This window comes from Nicrophorus vespilloides, unplaced genomic scaffold (genome assembly GCF_001412225.1).
Source record: "Nicrophorus vespilloides isolate i.1.1-1 unplaced genomic scaffold, Nicve_v1.0, whole genome shotgun sequence".
Lineage (NCBI taxonomy): Eukaryota > Metazoa > Arthropoda > Insecta > Coleoptera > Silphidae > Nicrophorus > Nicrophorus vespilloides.
In genome coordinates this window covers 77,511-95,226 of record NW_017096548.1, presented here as the reverse complement: position 1 = coordinate 95,226, position 17,716 = coordinate 77,511, and the positions used below count along the sequence as shown (strand labels likewise).

At 30.7% G+C, this 17,716-nt stretch overlaps 5 protein-coding genes across 8 annotated transcripts in view; 3 read left to right on the top strand and 2 right to left on the bottom strand.

Annotated features, from left to right (window-relative positions):
- The window catches only part of LOC108557378 (insulin-like growth factor-binding protein complex acid labile subunit), a 7,388-nt gene extending 3,185 nt beyond the window's left edge, over positions 1 to 4,203 (bottom strand). Inside the window, exon 1 of one of the 2 annotated variants that reach the window (XM_017913869.1) lies at positions 3,535 to 4,203. The gene's annotated coding sequence lies outside the window, so the exon portion shown is untranslated. Of the gene's footprint in view, positions 1 to 452; positions 512 to 3,534 lie in introns of those variants that run through there. The other variant, XM_017913870.1, reaches the window with a different exon arrangement.
- Positions 4,204 to 7,072: 2,869 nt separating this feature from the next.
- On the top strand, positions 7,073 to 11,495 carry LOC108557373 (apolipoprotein D-like). The gene is made up of 4 exons (XM_017913861.1): positions 7,073 to 7,192; positions 7,272 to 7,402; positions 11,095 to 11,297; positions 11,354 to 11,495. The coding sequence occupies exons 1-4, from the start codon at positions 7,073 to 7,075 to the stop codon at positions 11,485 to 11,487; spliced, it is 588 nt and encodes a 195-aa protein (XP_017769350.1). The 3' UTR covers positions 11,488 to 11,495.
- Positions 11,496 to 11,510: 15 nt separating this feature from the next.
- Positions 11,511 to 12,664, bottom strand: LOC108557377 (josephin-1). Of its 2 annotated transcripts, none has more exons than XM_017913867.1 (4): positions 12,397 to 12,664; positions 12,086 to 12,347; positions 11,846 to 12,026; positions 11,511 to 11,781 (listed from the first exon to the last, which is right to left on the bottom strand). In XM_017913867.1, the coding sequence occupies exons 2-4, from the start codon at positions 12,331 to 12,333 to the stop codon at positions 11,557 to 11,559; spliced, it is 654 nt and encodes a 217-aa protein (XP_017769356.1). In that variant the 5' UTR covers positions 12,334 to 12,347; positions 12,397 to 12,664; the 3' UTR covers positions 11,511 to 11,556. The 2 variants fall into 2 exon arrangements, with proteins under 2 accessions (XP_017769356.1, XP_017769357.1); XM_017913868.1 differs by having other exon boundaries at positions 12,086 to 12,335.
- Positions 12,665 to 12,815: 151 nt separating this feature from the next.
- LOC108557380 (RING-box protein 2) lies at positions 12,816 to 13,301 on the top strand. Its single transcript, XM_017913873.1, has one exon. It carries the CDS (start codon positions 12,911 to 12,913, stop codon positions 13,238 to 13,240), a length of 330 nt encoding a protein of 109 aa, XP_017769362.1. The 5' UTR covers positions 12,816 to 12,910; the 3' UTR covers positions 13,241 to 13,301.
- Positions 13,302 to 14,224: 923 nt separating this feature from the next.
- On the top strand, positions 14,225 to 16,828 carry LOC108557379 (asparagine--tRNA ligase, cytoplasmic-like). Of its 2 annotated transcripts, none has more exons than XM_017913871.1 (6): positions 14,225 to 14,356; positions 14,424 to 14,828; positions 15,283 to 15,503; positions 15,563 to 15,747; positions 15,809 to 16,501; positions 16,563 to 16,828. In XM_017913871.1, exons 1-6 carry the CDS (start codon positions 14,338 to 14,340, stop codon positions 16,744 to 16,746), a joined length of 1,707 nt encoding a protein of 568 aa, XP_017769360.1. In that variant the 5' UTR covers positions 14,225 to 14,337; the 3' UTR covers positions 16,747 to 16,828. The 2 variants fall into 2 exon arrangements, with proteins under 2 accessions (XP_017769360.1, XP_017769361.1); XM_017913872.1 differs by having other exon boundaries at positions 14,244 to 14,356; positions 14,447 to 14,828.
- Positions 16,829 to 17,716: the final 888 nt, after the last annotated feature.

Below are 17,716 nucleotides of genomic sequence, written 5' to 3'. Positions count from 1 at the left end.
TGAACTAGCCACAATTTAACTCTTGAAGAGCCGCATGCGGCTCGCCAGCCACAGTTTGACCACCCCTGGAATATACCAAAAATGCCACAACTATACAATACAACTGTAGTTATCAAAATATTACCTGCTACCTAACTATTCACTGTTCAGTAGGCGTTAATGCGTGTGCACCAAACTACGAACGGACTTATGTAACAACCCTAATACTTGTATTAGAACTTGTTTTTAGTCAATATGACCCTTATTTTTGCATATTTAACATAATTACGATTATAAAAGTTTGAAATATTAAAAAGAAAAGTACACATAGCTTTATTAAAATAGCAAAACCCATCCTAAATAAATCAAAGAATTCAACACTAATTAATTAAACAATTTATTAACATTAAAATTGTCACTAATTGCTCTTCACTTCTAGTTGCAATAAAATAATTTACGTAATAAGTACTTACGTTTGTATATGTAGTGTGAGAAATTAATTATTTCAAACTAGATTTACACTCAGAATATTTATATATTTACAAGGATCTGCAATAAGTGTCTATTCCAGACTAACCATAACTGACATAATGAGATACAAACAAATTAAATAAAAATAGATTGGTTGCATCATTATTGCTGCGAAAGACTAAAACCGGGACTCTAAATAATTACTGACATTGCACAGGCCACACTTCTACATTCTTCTTCTTTTCTTTATTTTTGTTTTCTTTGAGTATATTGAAATAAAAGGTACCGGTACTTTGAAAATGATTTATTTTCTTATTGCAATTACAGTTTAACACTAAGAGTCATTGATTTTACACAGTTAAAAAAAAACACGCGCAGCAGATGTACAATATGAAAATTGTGAATTTATGTTAAGAAATATTATTATTTAAACTAGTTGAATTTTGTAATATTTTATTTAAAAAAAAATTGAATTTCTAATTAAATATTTGAGATATTTTTGTAAAAAAAACGAACTTAAAAATGTGCAAAATAGAAAAATGTAAAAAACTAAATAAATCAATTATTATTAAATAAAGAATTATATAACAAAACTTCGCACAGTGCGGAAACCGGACTAATTGAGGACTTTAAAAAAATATATTTTATGTATAAAAACTAATATTGTGTACTATTTATTTAGAATTTATTTTTATAGTGAATCCGGACTGATCGAAGATGCACTATGTGAGGTATGTTGTAATGAAGTTAATTGCTTTTAATAAAATAAATTTGGATAAAAACTTTTACGATATTTCAATTTTCCGTTATATACTTACAGTTTGAAGTCACAATTTGATATAATTTACTATCATTTGATCTCGCATTAATTATCTGCGGCTTTGAAGTTTCTAATAAATATTGGAATAAAAAAAAGTCTTAAACATGCAGATTCTATTACAGGAAATCATCGAGTGAAAGTACGTAAATATGAAACTATTCAAATCTACTTTAAATTGATAACATACTTCTTCAATGAAGCATATATAATAAGTTAGTTATTATAATATTTCCACTCACTGGTGGGACTTTTCTTTTTTCTCCTTGATTTGAAGTAGAGAAAATCATAGAGCCTTAAACAACAATTAAAAAAATTGATGACGGGAGGTGGATTACCGATGTAACTATTTGAGGGACATAAACAATTTTTTTATTTACTTATTCTGTATCTTCTACTATATATGTATCTTTATTATCGCTTAGCACATTGTGGTTCGCAGAAAAATTGATGACAGACGGAACGGTTTGTTTTTCTACACATACCCATTCTTCGGAGGTCCTTTAATTTTTTTAAGGTTCGCGACCCAAAAGTTTGAGAAACACTGCCTTAGGATAAAACAATAATAATAAAACAATGGGGTTCACAACCATTGGGTCACGTTAAATTTTTAATGACAGCTGTCACCTGACGTCAATGTTACATAAGTATATGGTGTATTATTTTCGACAAGGAAAAACTCAACTTTTGTCGTACAAAAATGGTATTTATATCCCGGTCTCCATATGTATAAAAACTTTTCTTAATTTTGTAAAATCTTATTAATAAAGAATATTTAAACAGGAGCGATTAGTTTGAGTCATTATATTTAATAATAAAGGCTTTTTTTTGAATGAACATCTTTTTGAATAAAATATTTTAAAAACGAATGTACTTATGTAACAATTACAAACAAATGTGTTAGATTACGCTACGAATTATAAATGTCGATTAAAGTTTACAAATAAAAATTAATAGAAAGAAAAGTAAATATTTTTAATGAAATGTCATTATTATTAATTAATACTTACAAATTATTATTGGTATGTCTGTCCTATTAATTATGTTTCACGATTGTTTTATTCTCTAAATTTGATGACAATTTTTTTTATTTCTTATTAGAAAAAAAAACGGTTTTGTAATTTACAACGAAAACAGAATAGGAAATATACGCTTATTTAGAAAAAAAATATTATTTTTAAGATAAAAATATTACGTTTTTCTAATATCCAGAATTTTTGTTGTAAGTAAAGATATGTTAAATATAAATGCAAGTTAATATTTAATCTATGGAAATTATGTTTTACTTATTTAAATTTTATTACATTTGAAAAAAAAAACACTAAAATATGCAATGTTTATCTGGAACGGAAATACTGTTCTGCACAAAGAACCGTTGATATTATAATCAATAATATTATTGAATTGTTGTAACTCAGCTATTAGTTGAAAACATGCAAATTTGAACCAAATTGAGACAAATTCGTTTGATATTATCTTAAAATTTTCTTTAGATTTCTTTTAAAATACGTTAAAATCTATAAATGTTAAATTTCAGCAATATTTTCAATGAAAAAAAATTGTGGTACTTTTTGGTAAAAACATGCAATTTTAAGCTTAAATCTTATAATAACTGATTTATATTACAAAAACGAAACAATTTTTATAAATGTATTTAGTAACAATATTATTTTATAACTTTTTTTTATAGTATTCTGCTATATATTTTTTCTTTTTGTTACAACATCAAAAATATCCTATACAGAAGTGACAAGTATTACTTGAATGTAGATTTATACTCACTTGGTGTTTCTAATTACAAAACAAATCATTTTTGTATACAATATAAAGATTACAAGTATTTAGGTCTGTTTTACGTCTCTCTATAATTTAAATAGTGACATAAATTGAAAATTATATTACTTCACATATTTCTGATTTAAAGCTTATAATAATATGTTTATTCTGGATAATAAATAAATTTTGTTGTTATTTTAAAGAAATAGTTTTTTTGACAGTTGTAACTAGACTATTAGTTAAAAACTTAAAAATTTCAGAAACTGCTTTTAACTATTTTGAAAGTACCTGAAGCTATATCTTTTTATTGATTATTAACATTTGTATTTACCAATATAATTAATATATTTTGATACAATAAAATGTTTATTTTACATAAATATTATTGATATTTTTGTATAAATTTAAATGCGTTTAATAGGCAACCACATAATCGTTCAAGAACTGAGTTATCTACAATAGAAGCGTTGTTTTTCACGAGATTTGCTTACCGGCTGGTTGAACGAATTGGATGGTCTTAATCTTTTGGTCGTTTCAGCAACCCATCATCGTCTCCGATGGTTTCGCAACTCGTTTCGGAACCGAACTGCGGCGGCTACATTTCAACGAAATGGACTGTCGTACAAAAAAAAACGGAAGAAACACCGTGTAACGGATCCGCTTTCCTCGGTTCCCCTGTTGTTCTTTTTTACTCCTTCTGCGTCTGTCGTTGTTTATTTACGTTTTTTGTTTGTGTGTGTGTGTATTGCAATCGTTTCGTTCTACAAAAGCGAAGAGGAAGTACTTGTGGTCGTTCCGAGCTCGGAAATCCTATAGTATTGGATCGCGTTTCATTGCGGGTTCTCTCGCAACAACTACACCACTCCAACAACAACAATGCCCAAGAGAAGAGTCAAGGTCAAAGCGCGCGATGGTTCCCACACATACGCATTCGGGCACGTTTCGATAGTTCTTATTTTCTTCTTTCTCAGGGGCGGACCGTTAACTTTTGGGGTACTTGGCTAATGTTTGAGCCCTTGAACAAACACTGTTTGTGGGCGCCCACCCAATTAACCAAAGTTTGGGTTAAGTGTGTTCATTTTTATTATTTTTCTCTTTTGAAGATTACAAGTTCTTTATTCTTCATGTATACCTAATTACCATGTTAAACATGTTTTTTTATAGCCCAATTAAAAATTAATCATTATAAATCATCTGTTAATTTCAGAACTAATCAGCCTTCATCGTCTGTTAAATTCCTATAAACATTCAATTTAAATGATTGCATCAAAAATCTTGAAGGTATTTAGAGTTACAGGAATATTGAAGATTTTAACATTTTCGAATGATGGGTTTCCACCTTCGTGTTATTGTTTTTGTCGTATTAATTAATGTATGTCAAAATATGTCAAAATTGATTATTGATATATGTCAAAATTATATTTAAAGTGTCATATGATTCTATTTAATTTAACTTCAATAGATTAATCAAACTTAATCGGTGTTCCGTGAAAATCTGGAAAGTAATAATTACTAAATAAATAGTTAATGGTTTTCTTATATATTTTATATCTTTTTATTGATTATGTGTTATTACGTACCATACAAATAAACAAGATGTTCCGTGTAAATTTCAGGATTTACGAAGTGTTCCGTTGCAGGAAAAGCTTGGGAAACCTACTTTAATGTATTTTTGTTGAACCTTATACAACTTACAAAAATTCAATTTATGAACAAAGTCTATGTCATTTAAATCAAATGTATTAAATATCTTCTATTAAAAAATCTATTGATGTGAATTTAACAATTTTAATAATATTTATTGCATAATAAAATTTAACAGTTTTATAGAGTAAAAAATATCACACGACTTGATTAACGTTTAACAATATTTTTAAATCGATTTAAACGCAAACCCTTAAATCTCGATATATGAAAAAATTGACTTATACCACTTATAAAATAATGGTTCATTTATTGTTCCAAAATTTATATAATTTTCTATTATGTAGTACGTTTACATTTTTTTAAATGTTTGCATACATATAGTTTTGTGACTCAAGCAGTTTATTAAATGAAATATTAAATTTATGCTAATGTTGTGGGTATCATAACGTCAATATTTAATGTTCCAAAACAAAAATTAAAAACATCAGTGACCTGTAGCTTTCAGTAGCTTCAGATTATGCCTTGATAATATTTAGTTCGTTATTAGACCTTTTGAAAGTCGGTCGGAACACTACTAAAGTAAATTTTCATGTCAATGTAATTGAAAAAGTTGGTAATATTATATGACAATATTTTATTTTTCATAAAATTCTGCCATTTTTGTTTGTTCATTAGACTTTATTGTTCAAATATAACTTTATTTTTTAGTTAATGTTCATTTTAGTTTTTGTATTCCAATAAATGTTGGTTTTTCATTGATATTGATTTTATGTTTTAATAAACAACAGTTGGTGTAATTTATTTGTTTTATTTTATTTAGTAATAAGTATAGAAGTATGAATATTTATTAAGATGAGAAAAATATTAAAATTTGTGTATCTTTTTTCACTAATGCAGGGATCCAATCCACTGATCTATGTAATGCAATTTTTGGTACTTATACTAGAATATTTCTACATCTTTCTACCATAATTACTATTTTCGCCACTTTCTATTAGAATTGCTTTTTTTGCTATGTAACTATGAAGTTTAGGTAACTTTCTATTAAAATTAATATTTTTTACTATTTCCTAGTTGCAGTTATAGTAGTATTTTTTAGTGGCATTTTTATTAATTATACTACTGTTTTTTACCACTTTTACTATTTCATTCTTATAGTTTTTCTATAATATTTTTATGTTTTGTTAATTTTACTATTGTTTTCTATTAGATATTCTACGTTCCAATAGAATTAGTAGCAAGATTAGTATGGTATATTTATCATTCTTGGTTTAAAAGTAATTTATGTCTTTTACGTTAGAATAATTTGCATTATTTGTGTTGCTTTCTTCTAGTGTTGTGCTGTTTCTGCTATTTTAACAGTTACTACTAATATAACTAGTGTGTATTGTAACATCTTACTGTAATTAAATTACTTTACATAATTTTATTACATATCGAATATAAATAAATTGTAATAAAAAATATATTAATATGATGATTTTAAGTGTTAAAATTCTACCTAGATGATAGATAGTTTTTGTCAAATTGGAGGAAGCACTGAGCTAAGTCCCATCGAATTGGGAGTTCCTCAAGGTAGTGTCTTGGTACCAATTTTATATCTATTATACACTGCAGATACCAACAACAGAGAAAACAAACATGGTTGCCATAATTGCATATCGACACCTTCAAGAAGAGCTTAGTCTGCTCGAGATATTGTTCAGGAAATGGCGAATTAGTATAAACCAGTCGAAATTAGTATAAACCAGTATAACTCAACAAAGTAGTTCTAGCATCTTCAAGGGTGAGATACTTGGGAATGTACCTCGACACGAGACTGACTTGGAAGGACCATATCCAGGCAAAGCGTGAACAACTAGAAATAAAATTTAGAAAGATGTATTGGTTGCTGCGCACAAATTCGTAAGTGACTTTTGAGAACAAGTTATGGGGAACAGAACTCTTGGATCTCCAATTTAGATTTAAGTAAAGAATAAATAAATATTGTATAGAAATGTTATGGAATGGTGCCACTGGGCCGCAACTCATTAATGTTAACAGATTTGATAAATGTTCAGTAGAATAGATTGTAAATAAAAACTGACAAAAGAAATATGATGATTTTTAGATAAATTAAATTTCTACGTTTTTACTTCATCTACTTTTCTTCTAATAAGTGTAACTTTTTTCATAATTTGAAATGATTTTAACACTTCTGGTAGAAAGTTACGATGCTCTCCAATAAACAAAACTTTAATATAATAGTGTATGTGAATTCGAGCAAACATAGTTCGTTCGATTTTGCGTTCGAACAAGCGGCGCACGTACATAAGTATAATCGTCGTTGTCGTCGATTTGCATATTTCGAACAATGCCTGTCTCGGCTCGGCATTTCGAAAAATGGCTTATGCCTGTTGCGCGCTTCTGCTCATCGCTGTCCAACTGGTCGGCCTCGGACGGCCCTCCGGGCTCGGCAGGTGTCCCAAACACAAGTACATGCAAGACTTCAACATCACCAAGGTAGACAAAACATACAGCTTCATCAAAGAAGACAACCCCTCGTTCTTCATCTGATCATCGAATCTAACGCCCACTCCAGTTCACAGGTCGATGGTACGAGATCGAACGCTCCTTCTACCTGATGGAACTAACATCTGCATGCATCGAGATCGACCTCAGCGAGAACGATCGTGGTCAGATCGACGTCTCCGTCAGCACCATAGGAAGATGGTAAGTGCATCCATCCGACACGCGTCCCGTTCACCCCATTTCCGTTCAGCTCTTCAATCATTGCCGATTGTTTTCCACCTCGAACAAACGAATGCTGAATAACTTTGAATAATTGCACGCACGACGTTCTTCCTTCTCTAAACATTATTTAGAGCGACGCATATGAATATGCGATTCGATCAACTTTGCTCTTTTGTATTTATATCGTAACGAATAAATATTGCGTGCAACATTTACAATCGATTGTTGCATTCAATTTGCTAGATATCAGAAGTGTAAGCAGATCTGCATTCATTTCCAAGACGCGAAACAATATTCCTTAACATCTCACAAAGATCAACTAAAATTTCCCATAGATTTTCAAAAATATTTTTTAATAAAGCTCACTTAATATGTAACCTGATTAATTGGTGGTGGGCCCTCAGATAACCGAAACTCCACCTCCCCGTCATCAATTCCATCAACTGTTGTTTAACTCTATATTTCAAACAAAAATTTGCTAGTTGCTATCAAATTTGTTCAAGTTCTCTAAATTTACACATCATGAAATCACACCTCGCTACTTTAAAATTACCGAACCATTTAAGAGCCCAAATAACATTTTACAGGGGGATAAATATTTGAAGTTCCACTGTTTCACCAACTATTTTAAACCGTACTCTTTGAGGTATTGAGTGAAAAGATGGAATAGTAATTCGTATTATTGTAATTCGTATTCCTTTGATACATCGTATTTTTTTAAATTTATATCTCTGTAAGCAAACATTCACCAGAATTAAGAAAATAATAAATATCTTTTCGTTACTTTAAATGATACAATTTTCTGTAAAAATATTTTACAATTCTTCATTTTCGGACTTTACGAGTTTCAATATTAATTTAAATTAGTTGGTCTTCAATTTTATATATTCAAAATTAAAATTTATCAAAAATTAACGACAACTTCTTTTATCTTCAGAAATTATTTATGGTCTACATATGTAGTTCACGCAGTCTGAATACAAACTATAAATTATATATCATTTTAGATACCCCCGTTTTAACAACAAAATGTATATACTTGAATTCTCTTTTAAATGTTTTTCATTCATAAAGAAATGATGATCGGGTTAAGTTTTAATTCAACTATATTTCGTGAGTCCCAAAAAGTTTCGCGGACCACCAAAAATCTTGTGGGCTCTAGGCACTGTGACTAATGGATAAGAATGCCTTGGTTAATACTATAAAATTGTGCACTTAACAAATTGACTATGGAATAATAAAAAAGTTTAATATTTTGAGAAATATTCAAGAAATAATTTGGGTTTAATAACATAAAAACATACTGCCCGAAAATATGGTACACATTTGCGGAAAAAAATGAAATATAAAAAAATATTAAATTCATTTTATTATCATAATATAACTAAATAAAAGTAGTTTTAGTATAAACCAAATTTAGTTGAAGTGAGATTTGTTGAACGTTTATTTTGAACAAATACATTTTTTATACATTTCAGTAAATCGACTCTCACGACAAATGTATTGGAATTTCCTCCTTCTTTTTATCATAATTAATTCCATACACGTTTGTAATGTTATAAAAACGTTATCAAGAGGAATTCTCACTAATTTATGATTTGAGATTTTAATAGATATGTCCGTGTTATAAGTATTCTTTGATCTTCATATACTGTCAAATATGTTATGTTATTTAGTTATCAATGTAAACAATACCAATACTCATTGACAGTTGCCTTTGAAACTCTAGATAATCTAAGATTTTCTTTCATATGAATACCATATTTTCGGACAGAGGGAGCAGTAAATAGTAGTACTAGATTCTATATTTGTTCGATCTTTAAATTTGTGAACTGCATAAATATGTATGGTGTTAATTTATTGTATGTCTACTAAACTAATATTTTATATTACAACTTTGATATTTTACTAATTTTGTTTATTATATTATTTGATATAGGTATACTATGTCTTTTAATTAATATTTATTTCAAATAAGATGACATACAATATTAAGTCTATAACGTAATTTCTCTAATTAATGCAATAATACATTTTTTATCATAGATCCTTTTTTTTTCAAATTTTATTTCTATCAAATCTCTGCTATTCTTTTTTTTGGTAGGTTTTTGTTATACCACTTGCGTCATGTAATGCACAACAATGTTCATTCAATGCGATAAAATTTGAATAAGTTTTGGTTTTCTTTTGAAATTATAATGATCTCTTTGTATATCATTTTCAATGGGTTCTGCTTATGATTCAAATTACGTTATAAAAAATATTAATAATGAATGGTTTGCATTTTCTGACAGTCATTGGAAATTTTTTGAGTATAATAATACTTATTAACTATTTTTTTATCAAGTGAATATTTTTTGTAAACTACCATTGTTTATATTTCTAATTGATTAAATGTATTATTAAATTATGAAAACTATTTGCTTTTTTGAATTCCAACCATTTTATAGAATTAGATTTCTGAAGTAAAGTAGAGAAAAAATACACACTAAGTCAATTTGTTCTATCCGTTTTAATCTTCTTTTTTAAACCTCCACTCCCTTTATTTAGCTCAGTGATTCCCAAGGTGGGCGCTGCAGCGATCCAGGGAGGCGGTGATCGCCACAGCTGCATTTCGGGACGATGGATAACTGTTTGATTGCTATTAAAATGTAAAACAAAAATAATTTCCAGGGGCACTGAGTAATATTTTTTCTGGAAAGGGGACGGTAGGCCAAATAAGTTTGGGAACCACTGATTTAGCTCCAATGATTCAATCACAATTTAGTCAGATACCTCTTAGTGGTCATATATAGATGTGTATCACAACTGGAGGCAATCGCAAGCCCGACAACCGAAATCCCGACGTTCGAAATCCCGAGTGTATCGAAATCCCGACTATGTCAAAATCCCGACAATCAAAATCTCGACTATATCGAAATCTAAAACTTAATAAGATTATTAATTGTTGTTATTTATTATTAATAACATAAACTAATTTTATTATAGAATATTTCTTATTCTTAATTTTTATAATGAATAAGTCAACGAAAAAAAAATACAATAATGGCAAAAGAGCCATCGACCTATGTCTTAAAAGTATATTTTCAGTATCCGTCGTACCTATTAAAATATAGTACAATAAATTAAAAATAACAATATATTAAAATAGAAATTATAATAATAAAAGACACTGCCGGGATTTCGATTGTCGGGATTATGGTAGTCGGGATTTTGATTGTCGGGATTTCGATACACTCGGGATTTCGAACGTCGGGATTTCAATACACTCGGGATTTCGATACACTCGGGCTTTCAATAGACTGTCTTTCGGTTGTCGGGCTTGCGATATAGACCCATCACAACAGATGGCTCAAACAGAGACTCAGCGGTTCAGCGGAAAGGATGATGGTTTGTTTGTTGATCCGCAATCAGATAGAAAGCGTAAAGATTTTAATAGAAATTTTGTTATTAATAAGTTATGACTTTACATTTTAGTGGATGTAGAATATTTTCCCTCTATAATTGAATTATATATCAAAATCGCAACAATGAAATTCCCGACGGTACCTTTTATTATTTGATAGATTATTATTGTATAATGTGAAAATAGTAATTACATAATTGTGTCATAAAAACGAATTGAATTTTAGTGTAAATTATTCTAAAATCTGCTTTATTTATTTACAAAGGTCTGGAAGCGCAACTGTAAGCCGTGGTGTGGCTACTACCTCCAAACGGCACCCGAGTATTTTTCTCTTTAAGGTCAGCACCACCTTACCAAACACAGTTGCCAGATTCTTACCAGGCGCTGGGTTCTACCAAATCCTCGATACCGACTACGAAGATTTCGCAGTGCTCTGGACATGCACTAGCCTAGGTTTAGCTCATACAGGTATCACTTATAAATATTTTAAAGCAATGTGGAAATACATAAATGTCTTCTTTCAGATTTAGTTTGGATTCTTGGCAGAAGTAGAGAACTGAACGTTACAACGAGAGCGAACATCTACGATTATTTGTTGCTTCGTCACATCGATTCTGAACGTTTAATATTATCGAGCAACAATTGTACACTTGAATAACAATAAATGAACGCTTGTTATTATTATTTTTTAAATAATTTATTATTTTAGTTTTGAGTCAATCACAGATCATTCAGAATTGCACAGGGGGTTTAAAGTCACTTTACAATTTTCACTGATTATGTCTTTTAATTGCAGCACCTCAACCTCCCGATCTTCGTCATTGTTTTTACTGTAAGCTGACTGATTTAGGAGCCAGGACTGATCTTTAGACACTTCTCCACTAACCACAAGGAATAACTGTTTCTCTTTTGATTCCAACTCGTCCTTCAAATATTCTACTATATTGTTATCCTACAAACAAAACAAATAATATTAGTATAAATTCAATTTGAAAATTAAGAAATATAATAAGTACATTTCCTATTAACTGTGGTGCGGACAGTTTAGAATCCAAATTATAAAAGTGGTCCCCGATTTGTTTTAAAGTAATCCAGTGCCTTCTCCCTAAAGGTAAAGTGAAGAAACTAAATTTGTAATCACTAGGTACATTGAGTATGAAGCCATAGATATTCTTTAAGTTCAAGCAAGAAGGGTCTCTGTAAATAGAAGTAATTTAATTTTAGATTATTGAGTTAATATTGTGTTAATATCTTACTTTCTTCTATCAAACCAAACGGCAGAATACTCCCTCACCAAAAGAGCCTTCATAATCACATTGATATCATAATTTCCTAGTCCCAATACAGATTTATGTGGATTGATCCATACGTCCGGAGACAGGGAATGGCAGATGGAGTCCAATTCTTGTTTGGTGAATGCATTTGGCGATTGGAACAAGTTGTTCAGTGCATGCAGAGCGCACAGTTCTCTCACCTGTTTCTCATGATAGATTTGGGACTGCATTTCTTAAATTTGAACTGTGGTATTGTTGTGAATTAAATAATTATTCAATCATCATTGACTAACCTATTTCATTAAAACTAATGCATTGACTGAAATCACTTCCTATCTACAAGTTTTTTTAAAGTTTATGATTGTTGGTGTGTTGTAACAGGTGTGCTTTAACTATAAATTAATGTATTGATTTTTCCGGAAAAACTTATCACATTTTCAATTTGATCTACTTTTCCTTCAAATTTGACGTTTGATACTTTCAAGTAGGTTTCCTATTTTATCAAGAGATGACTGATACGTTCTTATATGAAAAAAAGTTAAAGTTTTTTTTAAATTTAATATTTATGCTTTTTTAACAGTATTATTTTTATATAATTTTGTGCTAAAATACTTATTAAATATTATGTTGTTAAGATAAAAGTGATGTGACAGACACTTTTTAGTTTCGTACTATTGGTACACTGCAGAAAAATTGCGACTGGAGTAGTTCAAATGTACCTAAAACTATATAGTTTATGCTGAAGGTTATTGCTGTCAAAATAGTGATTGCAAAATAAACTACTTATTTTTTTCATGCAATTCGGGAATGCCTTATCAACAAATGGATGATAAGAGCGACGTCGATAGTCAGAAACCAGAAAAGATGTTCACGCTGAAGAAGTGGAATGCCGTTGCAATGTGGAGCTGGGACGTGGAGTGCGACACCTGTGCTATCTGCAGAGTGCAGGTGATGGACGCCTGTTTGAGGTGTCAGGCAGAGAGCAAGACTGATAATTATGGGAAGCAAGAGTGTGTTGTTGTCTGGGGGGAATGCAATCACTCGTTCCATTATTGCTGCATGTCTTTGTGGGTGAAGCAGAACAACAGGTGTCCGCTGTGCCAGCAGGAGTGGTCCATCCAGAGGATGGGCAAATAAATAATTGTAGCCTAATTAAAATTATGAAACATTTTAATTTATATTTATATTAAATATTGTCTGAGATTTTGATTAATTTTTGTATTTTTTTTTTGTATTAGATTATTGTATTTTATGTTTGAAAAAGAGAAATAAACAATTAAATATTTACACTACTAAATAAAATACCTATATTAGAAAAACCTTAAACCTGGATAATAATATTTTGAAGAGCAACATTTGATAAAGCTTATTTATAATAAAGTTTAAGAAAAAATGTCTATAAAGAAGTAACATAATTATAGTTTATAAGTACAGTGGAATTCCAATATTCGTCATTAATCCTTTTCTGAGGGGAGGACGAATATAAAAAAAGGACAAAAAATGTTTGATATTTGTCCTATAAGAATGAACACATACCCAATTGAGACTCAGCCGGCCTCTCCGAGAATATGGACTTTTCAGACGAATATCAAATAAAAATTGTAACAAAATAACAGGACGAATATCAAAGGAGACGAATATTGGCGTGGACAATTATTGGAGTTCCACTGTACCTAGCTTCTTCTATATTTGAATGAAGCAATATTTGTACACAAACATACAAAGAACCTTACCGGACAGTTAGACCCGAGACAAGAGAGCGATTATAGATATGTATATAAGGCATACCTTAAACCTCTTTATTCCAATGTTTTTAAGTACAAATTCTAGAAAATTATCTTATTTTAGTAAAAGATAGATTTTTTAATGTCGATTTGGATGATTAAGTAAAAGTATTAAATAAATATTTAATATAATTAAATAACAACAGAATTAAATATGAATATGATTTAGTTGCTGTATCAACTAAATCATAGTCTTCCTTTTGATTTCTTATTTTATGTTGTCTCTAATAATTTAATTCTACAGAAGAAGTAAATTTCTGCACATATTCTAGTTTTTTTTACCTTTTTTGTCTTAATCGACGTTCAAGATAAGATTAGTGTGTCGAATACATTCAGATCGTAGAAGTCGCTGCGCTGTGGTAATTCCGAGAAAACATCTATATGCCTTTTAAAAATTGAATTTTAACATTAATTTACTGTAACGGTATATCAAGAAATTAATTCTTGAAAATGTCCGGTGAGCAAGAGGGTGAGTAATTATGCGCTTCACATCTATATCTGAAACAACTAATGTGCGTATGCAACAAAAATAAAAGAACTAATTTACACTTCTGAGAAGAACGGAAGCGACGAGACCGGCGATGGAACTGAAGCTAAGCCGTTCAAGACCATATTGAGGGCGATCCTGAACTCTGGAGATAAGCCTACCCGTATGATTTTCGTGGACGGCATCGGAGATGTTACGTACAAGCCAGCCACTCAAATGCAGCTGAAGAATTTCTCCAAGTCTTTTACCAAAGATCAAAGCAATAGCAAGGAGGTGCAGGACAGTGATAAGGAGGGACAGGACATAAAACGATCGAAACTTGAGGATGAGACGGAACCGAAGAAGAAAGTTGAGGATGAGGAGACCAGGAGGAAGAGGCTTGAGGATGGCAAGAAGATTATTCTCACATTGGATGAAACTCTGCCCAAAGCGGAAACAATTAAAATTTATCAAGGTGAGTGCATTTTTAAAATTACAGTTATTGTAATAAATATTTCTTTTAATGAATTATAAACACATATAATTATTCCGTTTCAGAATCACAAAATATATCCAATATTGAACATTTTAAATGATAATTTGAAAATATTACGAACTTGTAAATAATTATGGAACAACTATAATTAATATTAATAATCAATGGATTGATGGAATAGATATTTTATATTTTTTCAGCTAAAAGTAAAAGTTTATTAACATTCTTTTGAAACAAATGACATTTGTAGTGACTAATTTCTTAATTGTTCAGCATATTTTGTTCGAGTTTCAAGTTTTTAGAACATCAAAACATTGGATTTTTAAAGGTCTAGTCACTAGACTCTAGTGTATACCAATAAATAGCAAAATTATTCATACTCTTAAATTTAATCTTAGATTTTTACTTATATTAATTATTTTTATTATTTCAGCAATAAATTACAGAGGATGCAGACTGAAAATCTATGGATGGGTGCATAGGCTTCGTCGTCAAGGTAAAAATTTAATGTTCATCACGCTGAGGGATGGCACAGGTTTCCTTGAATGTGTCCTCAACGATGTTCTCTGCCAGACCTACAATGCTATCCTCCTATCCAACGAAGCGTCTGTGATGCTTATCGGTTTCATCACGGAAATTCCGAAAGGCAAAAACGTAATATCATCATTACCTAAAGAATCTGATTCCTCATTGATTCCGTTCATGTATTGTAGGCACCTGGTGGTCACGAAATGCACGTGGATTATTGGGAACTGGTGGCATTCGGCCCACCGGGAGGCGCTGATCATATACAGAAGGCTGAGCCAGACATTCAAGCTGATAACAGGCACATAATGATCCGCAGTGAAAGAAATTCCAAAATCCTCAAAATGAGATCGGTTTTAGTACAAGCTATCAGGTTGTACTTCAACCATTTATTGTAATATAATATTTATAATACTCATTGTTTGCATCTCCAGAGAACATTACTTTGCACGAGAATACTGTGAAGTCACGCCACCAACGATATTGAAAACTCAAGGGGAAGATATCTCTACGCTATTCAAAGTGGACTTCTTCGGCGAGACGGCGCATCTGACGCAAAGTTCGCAGCTGTATTTGGAAACATGCCTTTCATCCCTGGGAGATGTCTTCTGCTTTGGTCAGTGCTTCATAGCAGAGAAGATCATGACATGTAGTCATTTAGCGGAAAATACGTTGCTCGAAGTGGAATGTCCGTTCATAGAGCTGGAAGGGCTGATGGTCCGTCTCGAGGATCTGATCTGCGACGTAGTGGATCGCATTTTGAAGTCGCCCTACGGCCTAATCATCTACGAGCTGAACCCGGACATTGAAATTCCGGAAAAACCATTCATGCGCATGAACTACTCGGACGCGATCAAATATTTGAACGACAATAACATCAGCAGGAAGGATGGTCGTTATTTCGAGTTCGGCGATGACATCCCGGAGATGACCAAGCGTTTGATGGCCGATATGATAAATAAGCCCATTCTGCTGTGCAGATTCCCTTCAGCAATCAAACCTTTCTACATGTCCAAATATAAAGAGAATGAGGAGCTGACGGAAAGTATAGATCTTCTGTTGCCGGATGGTGGGGAAATCGCCGGTGGGTCGATGAGGATTTGGCATCTGGATGAATTATTGAAAGGGTACTATGATATTTTGCGTAATATTTTTTTTTCATCACTTATATGAGTTATATGATTGCAGTTACGAAATGGTAGGAATCGACCCAGAACTTTATTTCTGGTACAACGATCAACGTAAATACGGTTCTTGTCCGCACGGAGGATACGGACTTCGATTGGAGCGATTAATGTGCTGGTTATTAAATTGCAAACATATTAGCGAAGCCTGCTTGTATCCGCGCTATTTTAACAACTGCAAATTCTAAGTTATTTGATGAACGAAACACATTGTATAAACTATATTTATTAAGAAAATTTCTTCTGCATTCATAATTATGATTTTTTATATGCTATATTGTATTTTTCACATTTATGTATTTAACTTTAATATTATCTAATTAATTATTAATCTAATATTGATATTGTTTTGATTCAATATTCGAACTTTAACAATTATGCTTAGAAACTTTATTTTCATTCCAACAATAATTTATAAGAAAATGATATTTTAAGGACTTCCGCTCTTCCTTTCATTATTTAACATTTACATTTTAAACCGGACTATAATAAATCCGCATTAATTTTAGAAACAAACTAATGTTTTTATGTGTTTTATTTTCTTTATACACTCAATTTTCTGTTCATGCAATTTATTTGTATACGATTTTAAAGTTCTTAATTAGTCAGGTTTCAAACTGTCCGGGATATTGGCATGTACGTTTATAATATAGATTTTGAAAACTAATGTAAGTTTGGTTGCATACAACAAGTAACACTTCTTAATTTCTACATATACAGGGTGTCCACCGTGTATAAAGGTTCAGTAGAAGAAAATACTAAACCGTTTTATATTTATTTTCTTCAGCGAATTACTATTACATTTACAAATTAAAGTTAGAATTTATTTACCTTAAAATAGACTACATTTTTATTTGTATCTTATATCCTGTTTTTATCAAAATAATTTATTGGTTTAAATTGCATTTTAAATATTAACCAACAAGAAGAAAACAAAATACATCTATAATTTACATTACTGCTTAAGAAATCAATAACATCACTTTGATAATCAATTATATTTACATATTTGAAAACGGAAATCTATGACAATAAATCTAGGATAGTTCAAATTAAAAAGGGAAAAATAATAACGACAATAAATTTTAAACATTCCTTACTCCGTTCAAAATCCCCTCCGAATGTCATCGGACCCAAGGGAAAAGAGGACATGTCCAG